At 42.2% G+C, this 14,022-nt stretch overlaps 2 protein-coding genes across 7 annotated transcripts in view; one reads left to right on the top strand and one right to left on the bottom strand.

The window, feature by feature from the left end:
* Positions 1 to 13,977, bottom strand: qtrt2 (queuine tRNA-ribosyltransferase accessory subunit 2). 6 transcript variants are annotated; one of them, XM_086191031.1, is made up of 9 exons: positions 13,954 to 13,977; positions 13,176 to 13,474; positions 13,027 to 13,082; positions 10,579 to 10,655; positions 9,172 to 9,381; positions 8,078 to 8,277; positions 5,085 to 5,266; positions 2,189 to 2,303; positions 1 to 2,097 (listed from the first exon to the last, which is right to left on the bottom strand). In XM_086191031.1, the coding sequence occupies exons 2-9, from the start codon at positions 13,391 to 13,393 to the stop codon at positions 1,845 to 1,847; spliced, it is 1,311 nt and encodes a 436-aa protein (XP_086047157.1). In that variant the 5' UTR covers positions 13,394 to 13,474; positions 13,954 to 13,977; the 3' UTR covers positions 1 to 1,844. The 6 variants fall into 6 exon arrangements, with proteins under 6 accessions (XP_086047157.1, XP_086047156.1, XP_086047155.1 ...); XM_086191030.1 differs by lacking the exon at positions 13,954 to 13,977 and adding an exon at positions 13,738 to 13,939 and having other exon boundaries at positions 13,176 to 13,428; XM_086191029.1 differs by lacking the exon at positions 13,954 to 13,977 and adding an exon at positions 13,738 to 13,939.
* ccdc191 (coiled-coil domain containing 191) overlaps positions 13,825 to 14,022 on the top strand; it is a 12,638-nt gene continuing 12,440 nt past the window's right edge. Inside the window, exon 1 of the mRNA XM_086191026.1 lies at positions 13,825 to 13,994. Within this exon, the coding sequence (XP_086047152.1) occupies positions 13,946 to 13,994 (49 nt within the window). The 5' untranslated portion in view covers positions 13,825 to 13,945. The remainder of the gene's footprint in view (positions 13,995 to 14,022) is intronic.

The following is a 14,022-nucleotide window of genomic DNA, read 5'->3' on the forward strand; positions in this document are numbered from 1 at the left end:
CTTGTTCTCAAAGTAAATCAATCAAATAATCAATTAATTATTAGCTCATTTATCTCAAATGGACAAACTCCCTCACAAAACTTAAGATGACGATGAAGCCAAACCGATCAGATTCAACAGAAGTAACACATCAATATATTTAATACATACAAGATTCATTCATTTTATTGGCTCACACATGGGTGACATCACACTACTGAGTGTGTCCTGGACCGTACTTATCTCACATACAGCCAGGAAGGAAAGAGGGGAGGGGGGCAGGTTAGATGTTGTCTCACTTCGGAAGAAAAATGATTCTGTTGCTGCTGGGGAACTTGATTCGGGGTTTCAGAAACAATTACATTTTGGTTGGAACACATGAAAAAAAAACAAAGGTTGGGGAATAGAACCTGTTTCCCGACCTAACCTTTGACCACCAAAATCTTCTCGGTTCATTCTTCAGTCCAAAAGGACGTTTGAACCAAATGTGAAGAAATTTCCTCAAGGCTTTCTCGCCATCCACTCTGCTTACGCTGGTCGTTGCCGCTTGCATTCAACTTTATATCATAGATGAAGGTCACAAGCTTGAGAAATGTGAATGTAAATGTAAGAGACGACTCCAGACTCATTATTACAGAGAAGTGGAGCTCAGTTTTTGTCATGTGCAAAGTGAAACCTTGTACTACCACAGCACACAAACGTGCTGCAGATTCACCACAATCTTTGTCACTTATATATTCATACAGAGCGACCGCCACCACCGCCGAGCAACTCTACAGAAACAATTTCTGAATATCAATAGCAGTTATTCAAGGAAAGGAGGACGGTATCCATTCACTACTGAGTCTATTTTTACTAGCTAATCTCGGGGATTGACTTTCTCCTCACTGTCCGCTGCCATGTCTCATTAAAACTTAAAATAAACATTGTCTAGAGGTCACAGCTTCTGTTAGCTTTCACCCGTTTTCCCCACAGGTGTTATTATATTTTTCCCAACTGATTTTATGCCTCCTTCTCCTCAGCATTTATCAGCCTACTGCTTTATAGTATTCTGATAGCTGTTCCATGAGCCCCACCCCCCAACCTGAAATCTGGCAGTCAATTAAATCCCCTCACCTTCAAAAAAAAAAAAAGAAAAGGAAAAAATGTGTCCCTCTATCCCTGCATGGGAGACAGTAGAGACCCTTATCTTTATCTGATCTTTATCCTTCCTCAGTGACGGGAGCGGCGGAGCTGTCAGCTCAAACCTCCAGTTAACCTCTGGTTAACCTCCCTCAAACCCACCAGACAACAACATCTGCATGTGGAGAGCAACATGTCCCCCCCCCCTCCCACACACACACACACACACACACACACGCCAACTTCCAGTCCAGCTACAGAATAAATCAACTACAAAAACAGACAAAAGATGTTTTATAGACTTTTAAAATGTACAATAAAAAAGCGGACCAATGTTTTTCTGTTGCTCAGTTCAGCTGCTGGAGTCCAGAGGGAATTAGTCATTGACCTGCAATCACACCTCAACACATGCATGGAGGCACATGCACACTGCGCCCCCCCCCCCCCCCAATATTGGATCAATACAATAGCCGAGAGAAGCACTCCTCCAGATGTCTCACACACAAACACACAGATGTTGACCTGAGTGTTAATAACCAGACATGACTTCAACATCATAAAGGGGGGAGTCTCGTGGTCTCTGCAGTCACAGTTCAGCCTATGACCTGACAGGGGAAGAATAAGATCAAACTTTCATCACCTCCAGCCAAACCGAGAAAATCCTGTGATCCCTGAGAGGAGCAGCACCTCCTCCCTCTCTCCCCGTGAGCTCAATCCCTCACTCATCTCGGAATTTATCCGTCTTATTCCTTCGCTTCCGTCTGCCTGTTTCTCTCCCCCAGTACCCGTCTCTTGAGGAGGTCCAGTTTATCACCAGCCAGAGCTTCTCTCAGGGTTCTGAAGAAGCCGTGGTAGTGCGCCGTGTTGTGGATCATGAGCAGGACTCCGGCCAGGAGCTCATTGGTCACCAGCAGGTGGTGCAGGTACGCCCTCTGGTGGTTCTTACAGCAGTAGCAGCCACACCCGTCCACCAGGGGCCTGAAGTCATCTCTGTACCTTAACAGTTCAAAGAAAGTTAATGAACAGGCAACCACCTCCCCACCCCTGCAAAAAACAAAACAAAGCTTCAGCAACGGCTACAACAAACCTCTCGTCTTTCAGGTTGATCTCAAACGATGTCATCAGTGTTTTATCATCCAGACTACGATCTCCATTCTGGGACATCTTCCCTGCTGTGCCCCTCTCATCTGTCGGCTCCAAAACTGCCAAAACATACATCTCATTAATCCCAGCAGGACACTAAATAATAGGTTCCCACACAGAGAGCCACGGCACTCGCAGGCCTGGCGGTAAAAATAAAATCCAACAAAAACATATAGTCTGACCTCTATTAACCACCACTCTGTCTACTCATCTCCCCGGTGTTTTATTATAACTTCCAACTTACATGGATGAGGGATTTCACTTAATTTTACAGTGGGGAAAAAAAACTGGAGCTTTTCTTATGTATACCATGCATGACAAGGTCTTAGGGGAGTTGTTTTGTGGTTAGGAAACTCAGCTTCCACTTACAGGCAAAGAAATGTAGAAAAAGACGGATTAGGAGGAGGATAGGTTACTTAGATAGGCAGTTATGAAATTAATGTGCTGTGCAAGACTCTGCTGAGTATAGCTGTAAATGTAAAATGACTACGTAATAAAAGGACCCATGAGAAACTGAAGAAACTTGCATTTTTACACCCCCCTCCCACTTAAAAAAGGAAAGACTTTAGGAGGAGGCTGCTAGAATGTGTCACTCGAGATTTCATACTATAATCCGAAGGCTGACTGTTTTGACCGCTCACAGAAAAGTGTGACAACAAGAGAAGGTCGAAACTAACCGAGGATGAAAGACCATCCAGGTTTTCAATTCGGCAAATATTTGACTTACAGCATGAATTCAAGAGGTGAGGTGTTATTTCAGGGTCCACAACACCAGAAGATCAATCCCTTACCTGGTTAACAACCATGCGACGTTTCTCACCCCCATCAAAAAAAACCTTTCAGATTCCCACCAAACGTGGTGGACGGAGCAAGGCACTTTCTGTGTGTTTACTACATTGTATGAAAGAATACAAATGAAATTTCTTGAATTGTCTGTCAAAATTATATTTGATTATAATCTCCAAGCAGCATCTTAACACTACGTGCGGTCCTGAAGAATGATCTCTTTTTTTCTTTTAAAGTCATTTATATTGGACCACCTCTTATTCCTCCATACTTTTCTGACATGCTGTATTTGTACTTGTCCCTGAAGTAGCAAAATCTGAAATAAACTAATCTGAAATCTGAATAATAAAAAGTAGTCAAGTACTTTGATGGAAGCTGTACTGCATGTGCATGTAGGGATTCTATGCTACGATGCAGTTAACAGCAAGTTAAGCAATGAAGAATATGAATAATTATTAGGGAGCTGGAATCAAAACAAGACTAAATGAGGCTTGAACAAAACTAATAAGATGTGAAAGTAAAGAGAGGTGGTGTGTGTGTGTGTGTGTGTGTGTGTGTGTTGGGGGGCGAAGTTAAGAAAGCAAGCAAAAAAGAGGAAAAGAATGGCTGGTGAAAAGAAAGGGTCTAAAGACAGAATAGAGAAGATCCAACACTCTGAGAAGGAAGGAATTGGGAGAGGGAATCAGCTTATTGTCTGTTACCCAAACAAGTCTCCGACCCCCCCCCCCCCACGGGGCCTTGTAATTGGCTGAGAGGGGAACGACACGCTCTGTTCTGGTGTGACACCATCACCAGTCTCACCTCCACCTAACTCCATTATACCGTCTGTGCTGGATCGATTAGTGCTGTCTGACACTAGATACTGGCGGATACCCGAGCTCGCACTTTTTAATGAAGCCTAAAGTTTGCAGCAGAACCGCGTCGGTACATTTCCCACAGCCCTTGTCACAAAACTTCCTTGACTCCTTGCTTGGGACAACAATCACGAAGCCTGGTGCGGAGTTGTTACCTTACCAGAGTTACACCATTGATTTAATTTCACCAGCTGAATTCATTTCTAGCCAATTATTTCAACCGACCCAAGGCGAGAATATGAGCAGCTGAAGAATGTTCATTTACTGAGCGCACTCTGCTCGCTCTTTACACTCATCTTAAGTCTCATTAGAGAAGGTATAATCGGAGGAAATTCACTCTGCACATTATCTCTTCTGTTATGAACTTGTGAATGTAAACCAGGGACATGACATCATTTTGAAATGAACATCATGGGTGGCTAAAGAAATTAGCATAAGCTCACATGGCTCGTTATTTGGCATATTTAATCACTGGTTCATTACTCTGTAGCCATTTCTACTTCCATACTTCTCCACACATATTTTAGCATGAATTAGAATTTATAACACTGAATTTTATGACCCTGGTTTATGTAGTTTTTTTTGTCATACGCAAATGTGACGTAGCAGCAATGTGTGTGTGAGTGTATGGCTGATGCTGACACAAATCTCCTTGTGCTTTTTATTAAAATGTCTACAACAGTATTCTACTTCAATGGGTCACTGCCAGAGTAGAAAGCACAAAAAAATAGACGCGATGGTTGATGAAATAACACACTTACAATCCCATTCACTCAGCAATTCTCATGCTCCACAGGAAGCAGGAGTAATAGAAAGAAAATCACTATCAATAAAATAAGCTCTTTTCTGAATGGAGTCTGGTGCAGAGGAACCACATAAATACTAGACTAGATCAATAAATGTCAGTGTGATTCATTGGCAAATTAAGTTTTCATTGTTTTTTACTTTAGTTTTCTGAAGTTTTGAATAATCTAACTTTGACGACCAGCCAGCACAGACCAATCCTGTAGTGTAATACCACATTTTATCTCAAGAAGTGATAGTGAGTCATGCTACAGAGCCCCTGAGCTCGTCACCACCATATGAAGGAAACTAATTTCAGTATTTTAGATCAATGCAGTGTTTGATTTTAAGTGTTACTTGGGAGGCTTGTTTTCAAACGGGGCTTTGAGAAAATTAAATTAACAAATCTCGTCTTACTATTCAGCACACATGCAGGGGGCGCTCTACCTGCGCGCTCTGGGTCCGGGGAGATATCAAAGCTGAAGCAAAGAGCAGAGCCTCGCTCCGCCACTTGGAAGGGGAAAAAACCTTCAAACAGGTCCACGCCAGCTTCCACGCATGCCAGCACCTCATCAGGTCGTCCTACACCCTGCAGCAGCCTTGGAGATGGAACACAAGCACACAATAAACACACTTGTGATAGGAACACAGCAGGGAAGCTCTCTCTTGGAAATTAAATCCTACAAACTATAATGCAACACAGGAATGCTTGTTATGGCAGGAGAGGAGAGGAGGTGTGCACAAACACCAGCAGGATTTCTCTCTCCACTAACGTGTTTGTGCTTTCAGTTTAATAGTTCCCTGACTTTCTGCCTCCAAGTGTCAAGGTCAAGCCGAATTTAGCATTTGATAATGACTCAGCTCCACCCTCCAGTGTACAGCTCTGAAAGCCAGGACGGCGGTGTCCGACAGTGCTCAAGAGGAGCCTGATGACAAGCAATTCAGTGAAGCTCTCGGGGAGCTCCTGGATACATCATTTCTCTCTCAAACTTAGACAGAGCCATCACCTCAGCTCCTCCATCACCTTCTAAAACTGGGCGCCCATGTGGGAGAGGCTCTAATGAAAAAGCTCTGAAAGGTTGCAGGCTGATGGAGTTGGAAGAAATGTCAAGCTCTGGGGGAAGCTTATCTTTGTGCGTTTGACACTGGCAGAGGAAACTATCAGTCAGACCAGGTCTCCATATAACATCCTAAAGACTGAAGGTTTGGATGAGCCATTCAGGTCTCTGCAACTTTAAACATGAGGTCACTCAGATCACTTTCACAGCTGAACGTCTGGACCACAGATGAAGACAATCTGACGTCAGTGTGTGTTAAACTCAGCTGACCCTTTCTGTCTGATCGGAGAGAAAAATAATGACCCTGATTCAATTAGTTGGCTCTTTTTTGACTTCTGTTCAGGGTTGTTCTTTTTAAAAATATACCTTTTTCTTGCTTCTGGTTTTCTCTCCAATTTGACATTACTAATTCACCCTGTGAAACTGTCCTGGTTGTTGCTCCCCTTTAAGGGGAGGTGGTAGCACATAGGAGAATCATGCTAACCCTTCCAGCTCTCCTCCCTGTGGAACAAGCACCACAACAGACCAAAGGAGGTGCGAGTGAAACCATCAGGACACATGCCCTTATCTGGCTTTCAATTGGGTTTATTGTGTCTGTAAGGGTACCCGACCCAGCCAGAGTTAGCAGGGGGAGCACAACCAGCAGGCCCTGTGATAGAAAGTGGCCTGCATCATTTGGTCGGAACCAAACGTGTTGCTGCTCTACAAACGAACCACACCATGGGTCAGTTTGATCCAGACCAAGACCACCTGTGATAGCTCGGGCCAACTTTTGATCTTTTGGTCCGGGTGATGGTCTGAGGTAACTTTCACATCTGCTTTTACAGTTCAGACCAAACTAAAAAGTCTGAAAATCTGGACTGAGAAAGGCGTGAACAAGAGCGGCTCATGATTCATCTCATCTTGCAACTGTCATCTAACAGCCGGAGTGTAGAAAAAAAGAAATCAGACCTTCACTTGTGCAGTGGATTATATTGCGCTGATGAGGACGATATTGATTTTAAGACAGAAACTGAGCTTTCTAATAGACAGAGGAAAAAAATATTTGAAAATACACCTTCTGATTGACCAGGGGGTAATCGCTGCTGCTGAATGTTACAAACTACATCTCTATTCACTACGGGCATCTAAAGATCGTTTTACTTGAAGCTCTCCTTGATCAGCAGATAGGTCCACACTGCCTCTGAATAAATGATCACAGAATTGTTGCTTCACTTTATACCACAAACAAACCTCAGCAGGGTCTGCTTGGCTGTTTAGGCAACACCACAGTTTGATTGAGAGTTTTTTTTGTTTGTTTTTTTTAACAGCCAGCAGCCCGAATAAAACAAAGTCAAACAGGGATCATAATTCAATAAAACTCAACCAACCAAATTAGGTGTGAAAGGGCCTTTCATGTAAGATTGATGCTCACATTGCTGTCAATCATCTGAAACTCAAACGGGGCGACCTAAAAACTGCTCAGAGCTGTTTTCTAACGTGCCTGACTGTACATTAAATGCAATAGATACAAAAGCTTGTCATCAAACAACAATGTAGAAGGAATGTGAAATAACACAGTGACAGAGGCTGGTACATCTTTCAAGTTCAAACTGAGATAATGACTCCAGACTGATTGTTTAGCGGCTGGAAGAGCTGCTGGATTTTCACTTGAAATCAATCACGCAGGACAATTAATTGATTGAACAGGGGCCAACTACCGAGTCTGATCAGTCCCCAGTTCTCGTGCTTCGGCAGAAAAAAGGCAAAGAACTGTGCTTCAAGCTGCACTGCTTTGTCAAATTACAAAACTAAATCAATAAATAAGCAGGTAGCAGGCAAGGTAAAAATCAATTATAACCTGCAAAGACTACATAATTCCTGGCATTGGTAATTTCTCTTTGTTTCATTACTCTAAATAACAGTGCTGGTTCATGCTGAGTCTCATTCTTAGTTCACATTGTGCTGTCTCTTTTTCTTCTATTTACTGAAGTAATCCATTTCAAAAGGCCATTTAAGTTTTTTTCTGGCTCATTTTATTAATTATATCCATCTTTTTTTTGCTCTAAAAAGAAAATGAGAATGATAAATGATGGTGAAAATAATTGCCCCGCATGCGAGTTTCTGTTTGAGCGCGTATTTACCGGTGTATTGCACTTCTCTTTTATGTCAAGAGAATAAATAACAGCATAATAGAGAGGGAAGAGCCTCCTCATCCCCCACCCCCCCATTCTACTTTCTATTGTTTGGTTGATGATTGAATGTCTTCAGTGAGTACTTTTCAATTTAACGCTAGGATACAGGAGGAAGAAAAATCCCATTATAATGAGGATCAATACATACATCTATCACAGAGTAATAAGCAGCGCTGACCTGGGCTTGTCCTCAGGTAGCTCTTTGGTCACAGAAGTGATGAGCTGAGCCCTCAGCGTTGGTGCCATGACGCCTGTTTGAAAGCCGTCCAGGCAGAATCCTGACACAGGTCTCTTGGCCGTCTCCCTGGCTGAGCGCCTCCTCTCTTCCAGGATGTCTCCTCCCTCCACCATGCCAAAAACCTCCGCTCCCTCCAACTCCTGCAAGTGACAGGTTGGACAAATAATGGCTATTTAATTGGCAGTTGCTAGCAAACTGTTTGCTGAAAGGCTGGCGTTTAGCGTCAGTTTTTAGTGTTTAATGTCAGTAAAAAAATTGCCATATGTATTTGGAAACTTAAGTAATGTTCCCAAAAGAGACTCGGTAAAATACTGTGTCAGAAAATAAAAATCTATCCAGCAATATCGTGTTTTTTTTTAAATACTGTATTCGTTTTCCAGCCCCTTTATCCATATTTTACTGTATTATAATATATCATGATAAAATGTGTGTGTGTGAGCACTGAGCAGTCCAGCAGCCCCACACAGTTTTAACACATCACTTCTATTTGGCCCTTTGCCAGAAATTTTGTTTAATTGTTGTCATAAGGAGAACTTGATTTGCAGCCAAGCAATAAAAATACCCAGCAGGAAACATTAATGCAGCAGTGAACAAAGACATACAGGCAGTCAAGTCCATGTTTGAACACACGGAAAACTGTTAAAAAGACACACAACTTTGATGCAAACCAACAGAAATGTCTTCGAGCAAATCGTCAGGGATGCAGTCCGACACCTCTTCATAGGAATCCCTCCAATCTGTTGGTCTTGAGACCCATTGGTGTTTAGCTGCTGGATGCCATGCCGTTACATAAACACCCCACCACTCACACACATACACTGATAACGTATATACGCTCTGATAATGTATTCCTCCTCATCTGCTTGTGTTTTCAGCCGTAGCACAGCTGCAGAGTGCTTCCGTGATGACAAAATGACCAAACACGGATTCCTCTCCTGCTTGCGTTGTGCATGACTGATTCACAAAATCGGAGCTTATAGAGTGGATTATGTGAGGAAAAAGCTCTGTGTGTGTGTGTATGCGCATTTTTCTACCTGTGATTGCTGATGAAGCAGCAGGCACTCATCCAAATGGGCAAGAGTGCGATCCACTGACTTTCGAACCCGTTTTCGAGATGTGTTGTCCTGCCAGGTCTCTCCGTCCGCCATGCTCTGGTACCAGTCTGGCTGCACAGACTTCTGCAGAGCCATGAACTTTGCCACCGTCAGCTCTATACGCCCGCCGCCACCCCACACCGACACAGTCTACCAACATTAAACATTATAATTATTAAACCTTCTAGTGCTCAAATTTGTTCTTGCAAAAAACAGGATTTCTTTTACCCTCTATTTAGTCCTGAAGACAGGAAGCAAAACCTGATTCAATTTATAACTTCCTGCCCTTCACATGTACTTTTTACCTCTTGTTACTGTCAATCAGACTTTAATGTTTCAAGAGGCAGACAATAGATGTCAGGAGTTAAAATTTGTTTGTTGTTTTGCTTTGTTACCTCCAACAAGTTATGTGATCCTTTTGGTTTGCCTTTTCTATTCACAGCATAACTCAAAAAGTTGTGGATGGAATTTAGTAGAATAATCAAATTTAGGTTTTGATGTTGCAACTGATTACACCATCATGCTATGGCGGAGGTATCTGCTCTCTGAATGTCGTATTTTTGGACCTGGATACTGACTGATGCAGAGGCCTTACTGGATACTGACTGATGCAGAGGCCTTACTGAAGTGCAAGTAATCATTATACTTCTTGCTTCTCTTCCCTAATGCATCACCTCTCTGGCAGCTTACACATACTCAAAAACTCATTAAAAACCACAATCATCAGGGCCGATGTCATGTTGTGTATTTTATGAGCCTCATCCAAGAGTGTGAGAAAATGCCTTGATAGCTGCCTATAAAAACCCTTCAAACAATTCTCACTAGCCATGTGTTTCACCAATACGTGCCAAAATCAGGAGGACCAAATGACTGGAGTAGACCTACAAAAAGAAGTTCAACAGCGCCATGACTTTTTTCATTTTTTTGCTAATATATGCTGTTTCCATGGGTGGTGCTTTAACCAACTACTCCAAGTTGCTTCATCCATCTCTCCTCACAGTTTTTCACCATGAAGAGGAGAGACCTCTGCACTGGTTATAGTACAATGAAAACTCAAACATTGCTCTGTGTGGGCATGGCAGCCCGGTAAATACTGATGATTAAGGTATACCAAAGTGTTATGACTCCTCCCTGCATGAACTTTTTCAAACCTCACTTTTGATAAACATCCTGGCCTGAAGTCAGGTCCATCTGGACTCTGTTACAGCACCACCTAGTGGCAAAAGTAGGTCAGCCTAGCCTAACGACATGACAGTGGTAACAATACAAATACTGGAGAAGATGAACTAAATATATAAGTGAGTAAGATGTAAAACACAGCATATTTCACATTCCAACCAACATCACCTTGTTAGTAGTATAACCTGCCGGGCCTGGAGTCGCAGGGTCATGAAGGGAGCAGTACAACACTGTATCATGGAGCCCTGCAGAAATCAAAACTAATCAATATGTTACACTGACGGACAAGACAAAGGGATTCAAGCTGGCAAAGGTCTAATGTGACGACACTGACTGGGAGGGTTGAGGGATGGGGTGTAACTTATGAAGCAGTAGGTCAAAGGGGGAGAAAATTAAAGCGCGAATAAAAACAAAGGATGTTTTTATTCATCATAATAAATTACTGGCAGCACAGTGCTGCAGTGGTTAGCACTGTCCCCTCACAGCAAGAAGGTTCCAGGTTTGAGTCCCGGCTCGGGCACAGGGTCTTTCAGTGTGGAGTCTCCATGTTCTCCCTGTGCCTGTGTGGGTTCTCTCTGGTACTCCAGCTTCCTCCCACAGTCCAAAGACATCAAGAGAGGACGAGGCTGATTGATACTCTAAATTGACCGTAGGTGTGACTGTGAGTGTGAATGGTTGTTTGTCTCTATGTGTTGGCCCTGAGATGGACTAGTGACCTGTCCAGGGTGAACCCCGCCTCTCGCCTGAAGGCTGCTGGGATAGGCTCTAGCCCATGACCCTTAACAGGATAAGCAGGAGAAAATTGATGGATGGGTGGATGGATAATAAATTACTGCACCATCCTGTGACATTAGGGACTGCAGCACAGCAGGTTATCCCTTGACAGCTATCTAAGTGATGACAATAGTGATTCTATTTCAAATGTGGCTGCCTGAAGAGCTTACAACTACAACTACTGTACAGAAAAGTCAAATAAGGCCACAAGGACCACATTGCAGTCTTTAATATTAATCTCAACATATTAATATTAAATATATTAATATATTTAAAATCTAAACACATTATATATTTAGAATCATGGAAATTTGATCCAGTTAATCCAATTTAGACAGCAAAAATAATGTCTGTGTACCTTAAATTCCTTGGGGTAAATGTATGTATCGTGACATTTACTATTAACTAGGCACGCCAGGGTACGGTTCTTCAGGTCTGATTATTTGAAAATGATTGATGCAGTGAGTAAATTATAAATCACAGTGGAGCAGGAGAGAAACTGCTAATTTTAAATGGCTAGAGTAATCCCTCATCTCCTCTACAACCTTCAAAATGATGGTTTCAAATCAGACTTGTATTTTACCTGTGGCGACCGACGCAACGGATGCAAAACTACCAAGTTTCACTCTAAAAGGAAACATTTTTTTGAACGGCATTTCCTGTTATCCCTCCATCTTCTGCCACTAAAGGCAATTCATTCCTTTCTTTGGAGGAGAAAAAGAAATATACACACACCTTGTTTCTGAATATGGTTAGCACTTGTTAAACAATGAAAAGAGGCTCATTATGTGCCAACAATAAAAGACGGAATATGCTAACCCTTCCCACCCATTACTATTCATTATGCTACGCTAACTAGCAGACGGTTGGTCTCGATGGGTCTCAGCTCCTTAATGCTACAGAGAGAAGGGTATATATCTTCTTGTCTGACTCTGGGGGGAGTCCTTTTTAGAAGATATAATAATCCATTAAGGTTGTTTGTGTCTATGTGTTGGACCTGCAATGGACTGGCGACCTGTCCAGAGTGAACCCCGCCTCTCACCCGTAGCTGCTGGGATAGGCTCCAGCCCCCCCCCCCCCCCCGACCCTTAACAGGAATAAGCGGAAGAAAATGGATGGATGGGTGGATAATAATCCATTAAGCATTTTTTCATTAGCCTTTTCTGATGCATCAAAACATTATCTGTGTTTTAACTTCATTACTGTTGTTTTTGTCAGTGTCATGTCCTTTGTTGTGTATTGACTGCCTTATTTGGTTACATGATGTGCACTGAACCTTATAAATGAATGAATTCAAAAATATGAACAGGTTTGATTAACATAACACTGAGTGGCTTGGCATTAATTATATGTGTATAACTGGATTCAGACAAAACCCACATTATTCTACATCCCCGTGATGCAACCATGTCAGAAGTTATACAGCCAAATTTCATAAAGAGAGTCAGAGAGGCAGGCATGCATATACATACATACATATATATACATATATATACACATATATACATATATACATATATACACACATATATATATACACATATATATATATACACACACACATACATACATGTATATACACATACACATATATATATATATATATACACACACACACACACACACATATATACACACACACACACACACACACACACAATCTTCCTACAAGGGATGTGAATGAACTTTATTCACAGTTTAATGCAACATGTCTCAGGCAGGGATTTATAATTCAGTACTTTAGTTGTGTCCAGTCAAGGGTGTTTAGGTGTTACTCCAGTATCTTCTCAGATTCTGAATATTTTTAGACAAAAAGGATGTAAAAATGCTGATTTAAAGTACCTGAGAACTTCCTGAATCCCTTCTTAAACTCTTCCAACACCTCCTGGTGCTCTGCTCTTAAAAAGAAAAAAAAATATTGGGAAAACATTACATTTGTTTCCTGTCACAGAAAGTTCAACATGTGTGTGATATGATTGATAACAGCTTACAAAGAGGACAGGGTGACCTGTGTGACAGAGGGGAGGTTGTCCAGGGTGTGCAGGGTTTCCTGGGTGAGGTGAGGGACTGTACCCAAGTGTGTATACAGCAGTGTTCCCGGGACCTCCATAGAATGCTGCCCCATCTTACCGACCCACTTCAAAACACCCAGCCGACTTCCTCCCTCAAGTATCCGGGACAACTCCAAATTCATTCTACGAGCAGCCATACCAGTCGCTGCGGTCGACACTGTTGACGGTTTCACTGTCGGACAGTGAAATGGCAACCTCGTTTAAATCACGGTATGTCTCTGTGAGACAGAGGGACGGTTACACCGACGTATTCTAAAAGCACATAAAATAAAATGTCCATATGAAAAATCACGTTATCATGTGAATTAGCAACGTAGCTAGCTAGCATATCCGCTCACGTGCTACGACTTAATGCCTTCTTTCGTCGGATAGAGATGTGTACGGCTAACAAAATGACACACTTTAAGAAAAGTCACACAATAACCACATGGTTGTTTGAATTACATCACGTTTCATTCAAGAAAGCTTATGTTTTGCTTACCAACGAAAGAAGCACTACAAGTCGATGGAAAATGACGTCAGCAAACAGTGACGGAGGTGGTCTTATTTTTCTATCTTTCCCTATTTTAACCATCAAACAAAACTTCAAATAACTATATTGTTCGGTTTCTTCGGCCAATAACTAAAGGTTATTTGACTTAAAACGCCCCCTTTTTTTTTGCTTATTCGAGGAAGCAAGCAAAGTTGCCATGGTTACCAGAGAGACGCCAGTACTAACAACAAGGTCGAACGAAGAAGGTAGTGTTGAAACGCACTGCTTGGTGCT

The sequence above is a fragment of the Aulostomus chinensis genome, chromosome 21 (genome assembly GCF_037954235.1).
Source record: "Aulostomus chinensis isolate RoL2024-O1b breed Wild chromosome 21, RoL_Achi_v1.0, whole genome shotgun sequence".
Lineage (NCBI taxonomy): Eukaryota > Metazoa > Chordata > Actinopteri > Syngnathiformes > Aulostomidae > Aulostomus > Aulostomus chinensis.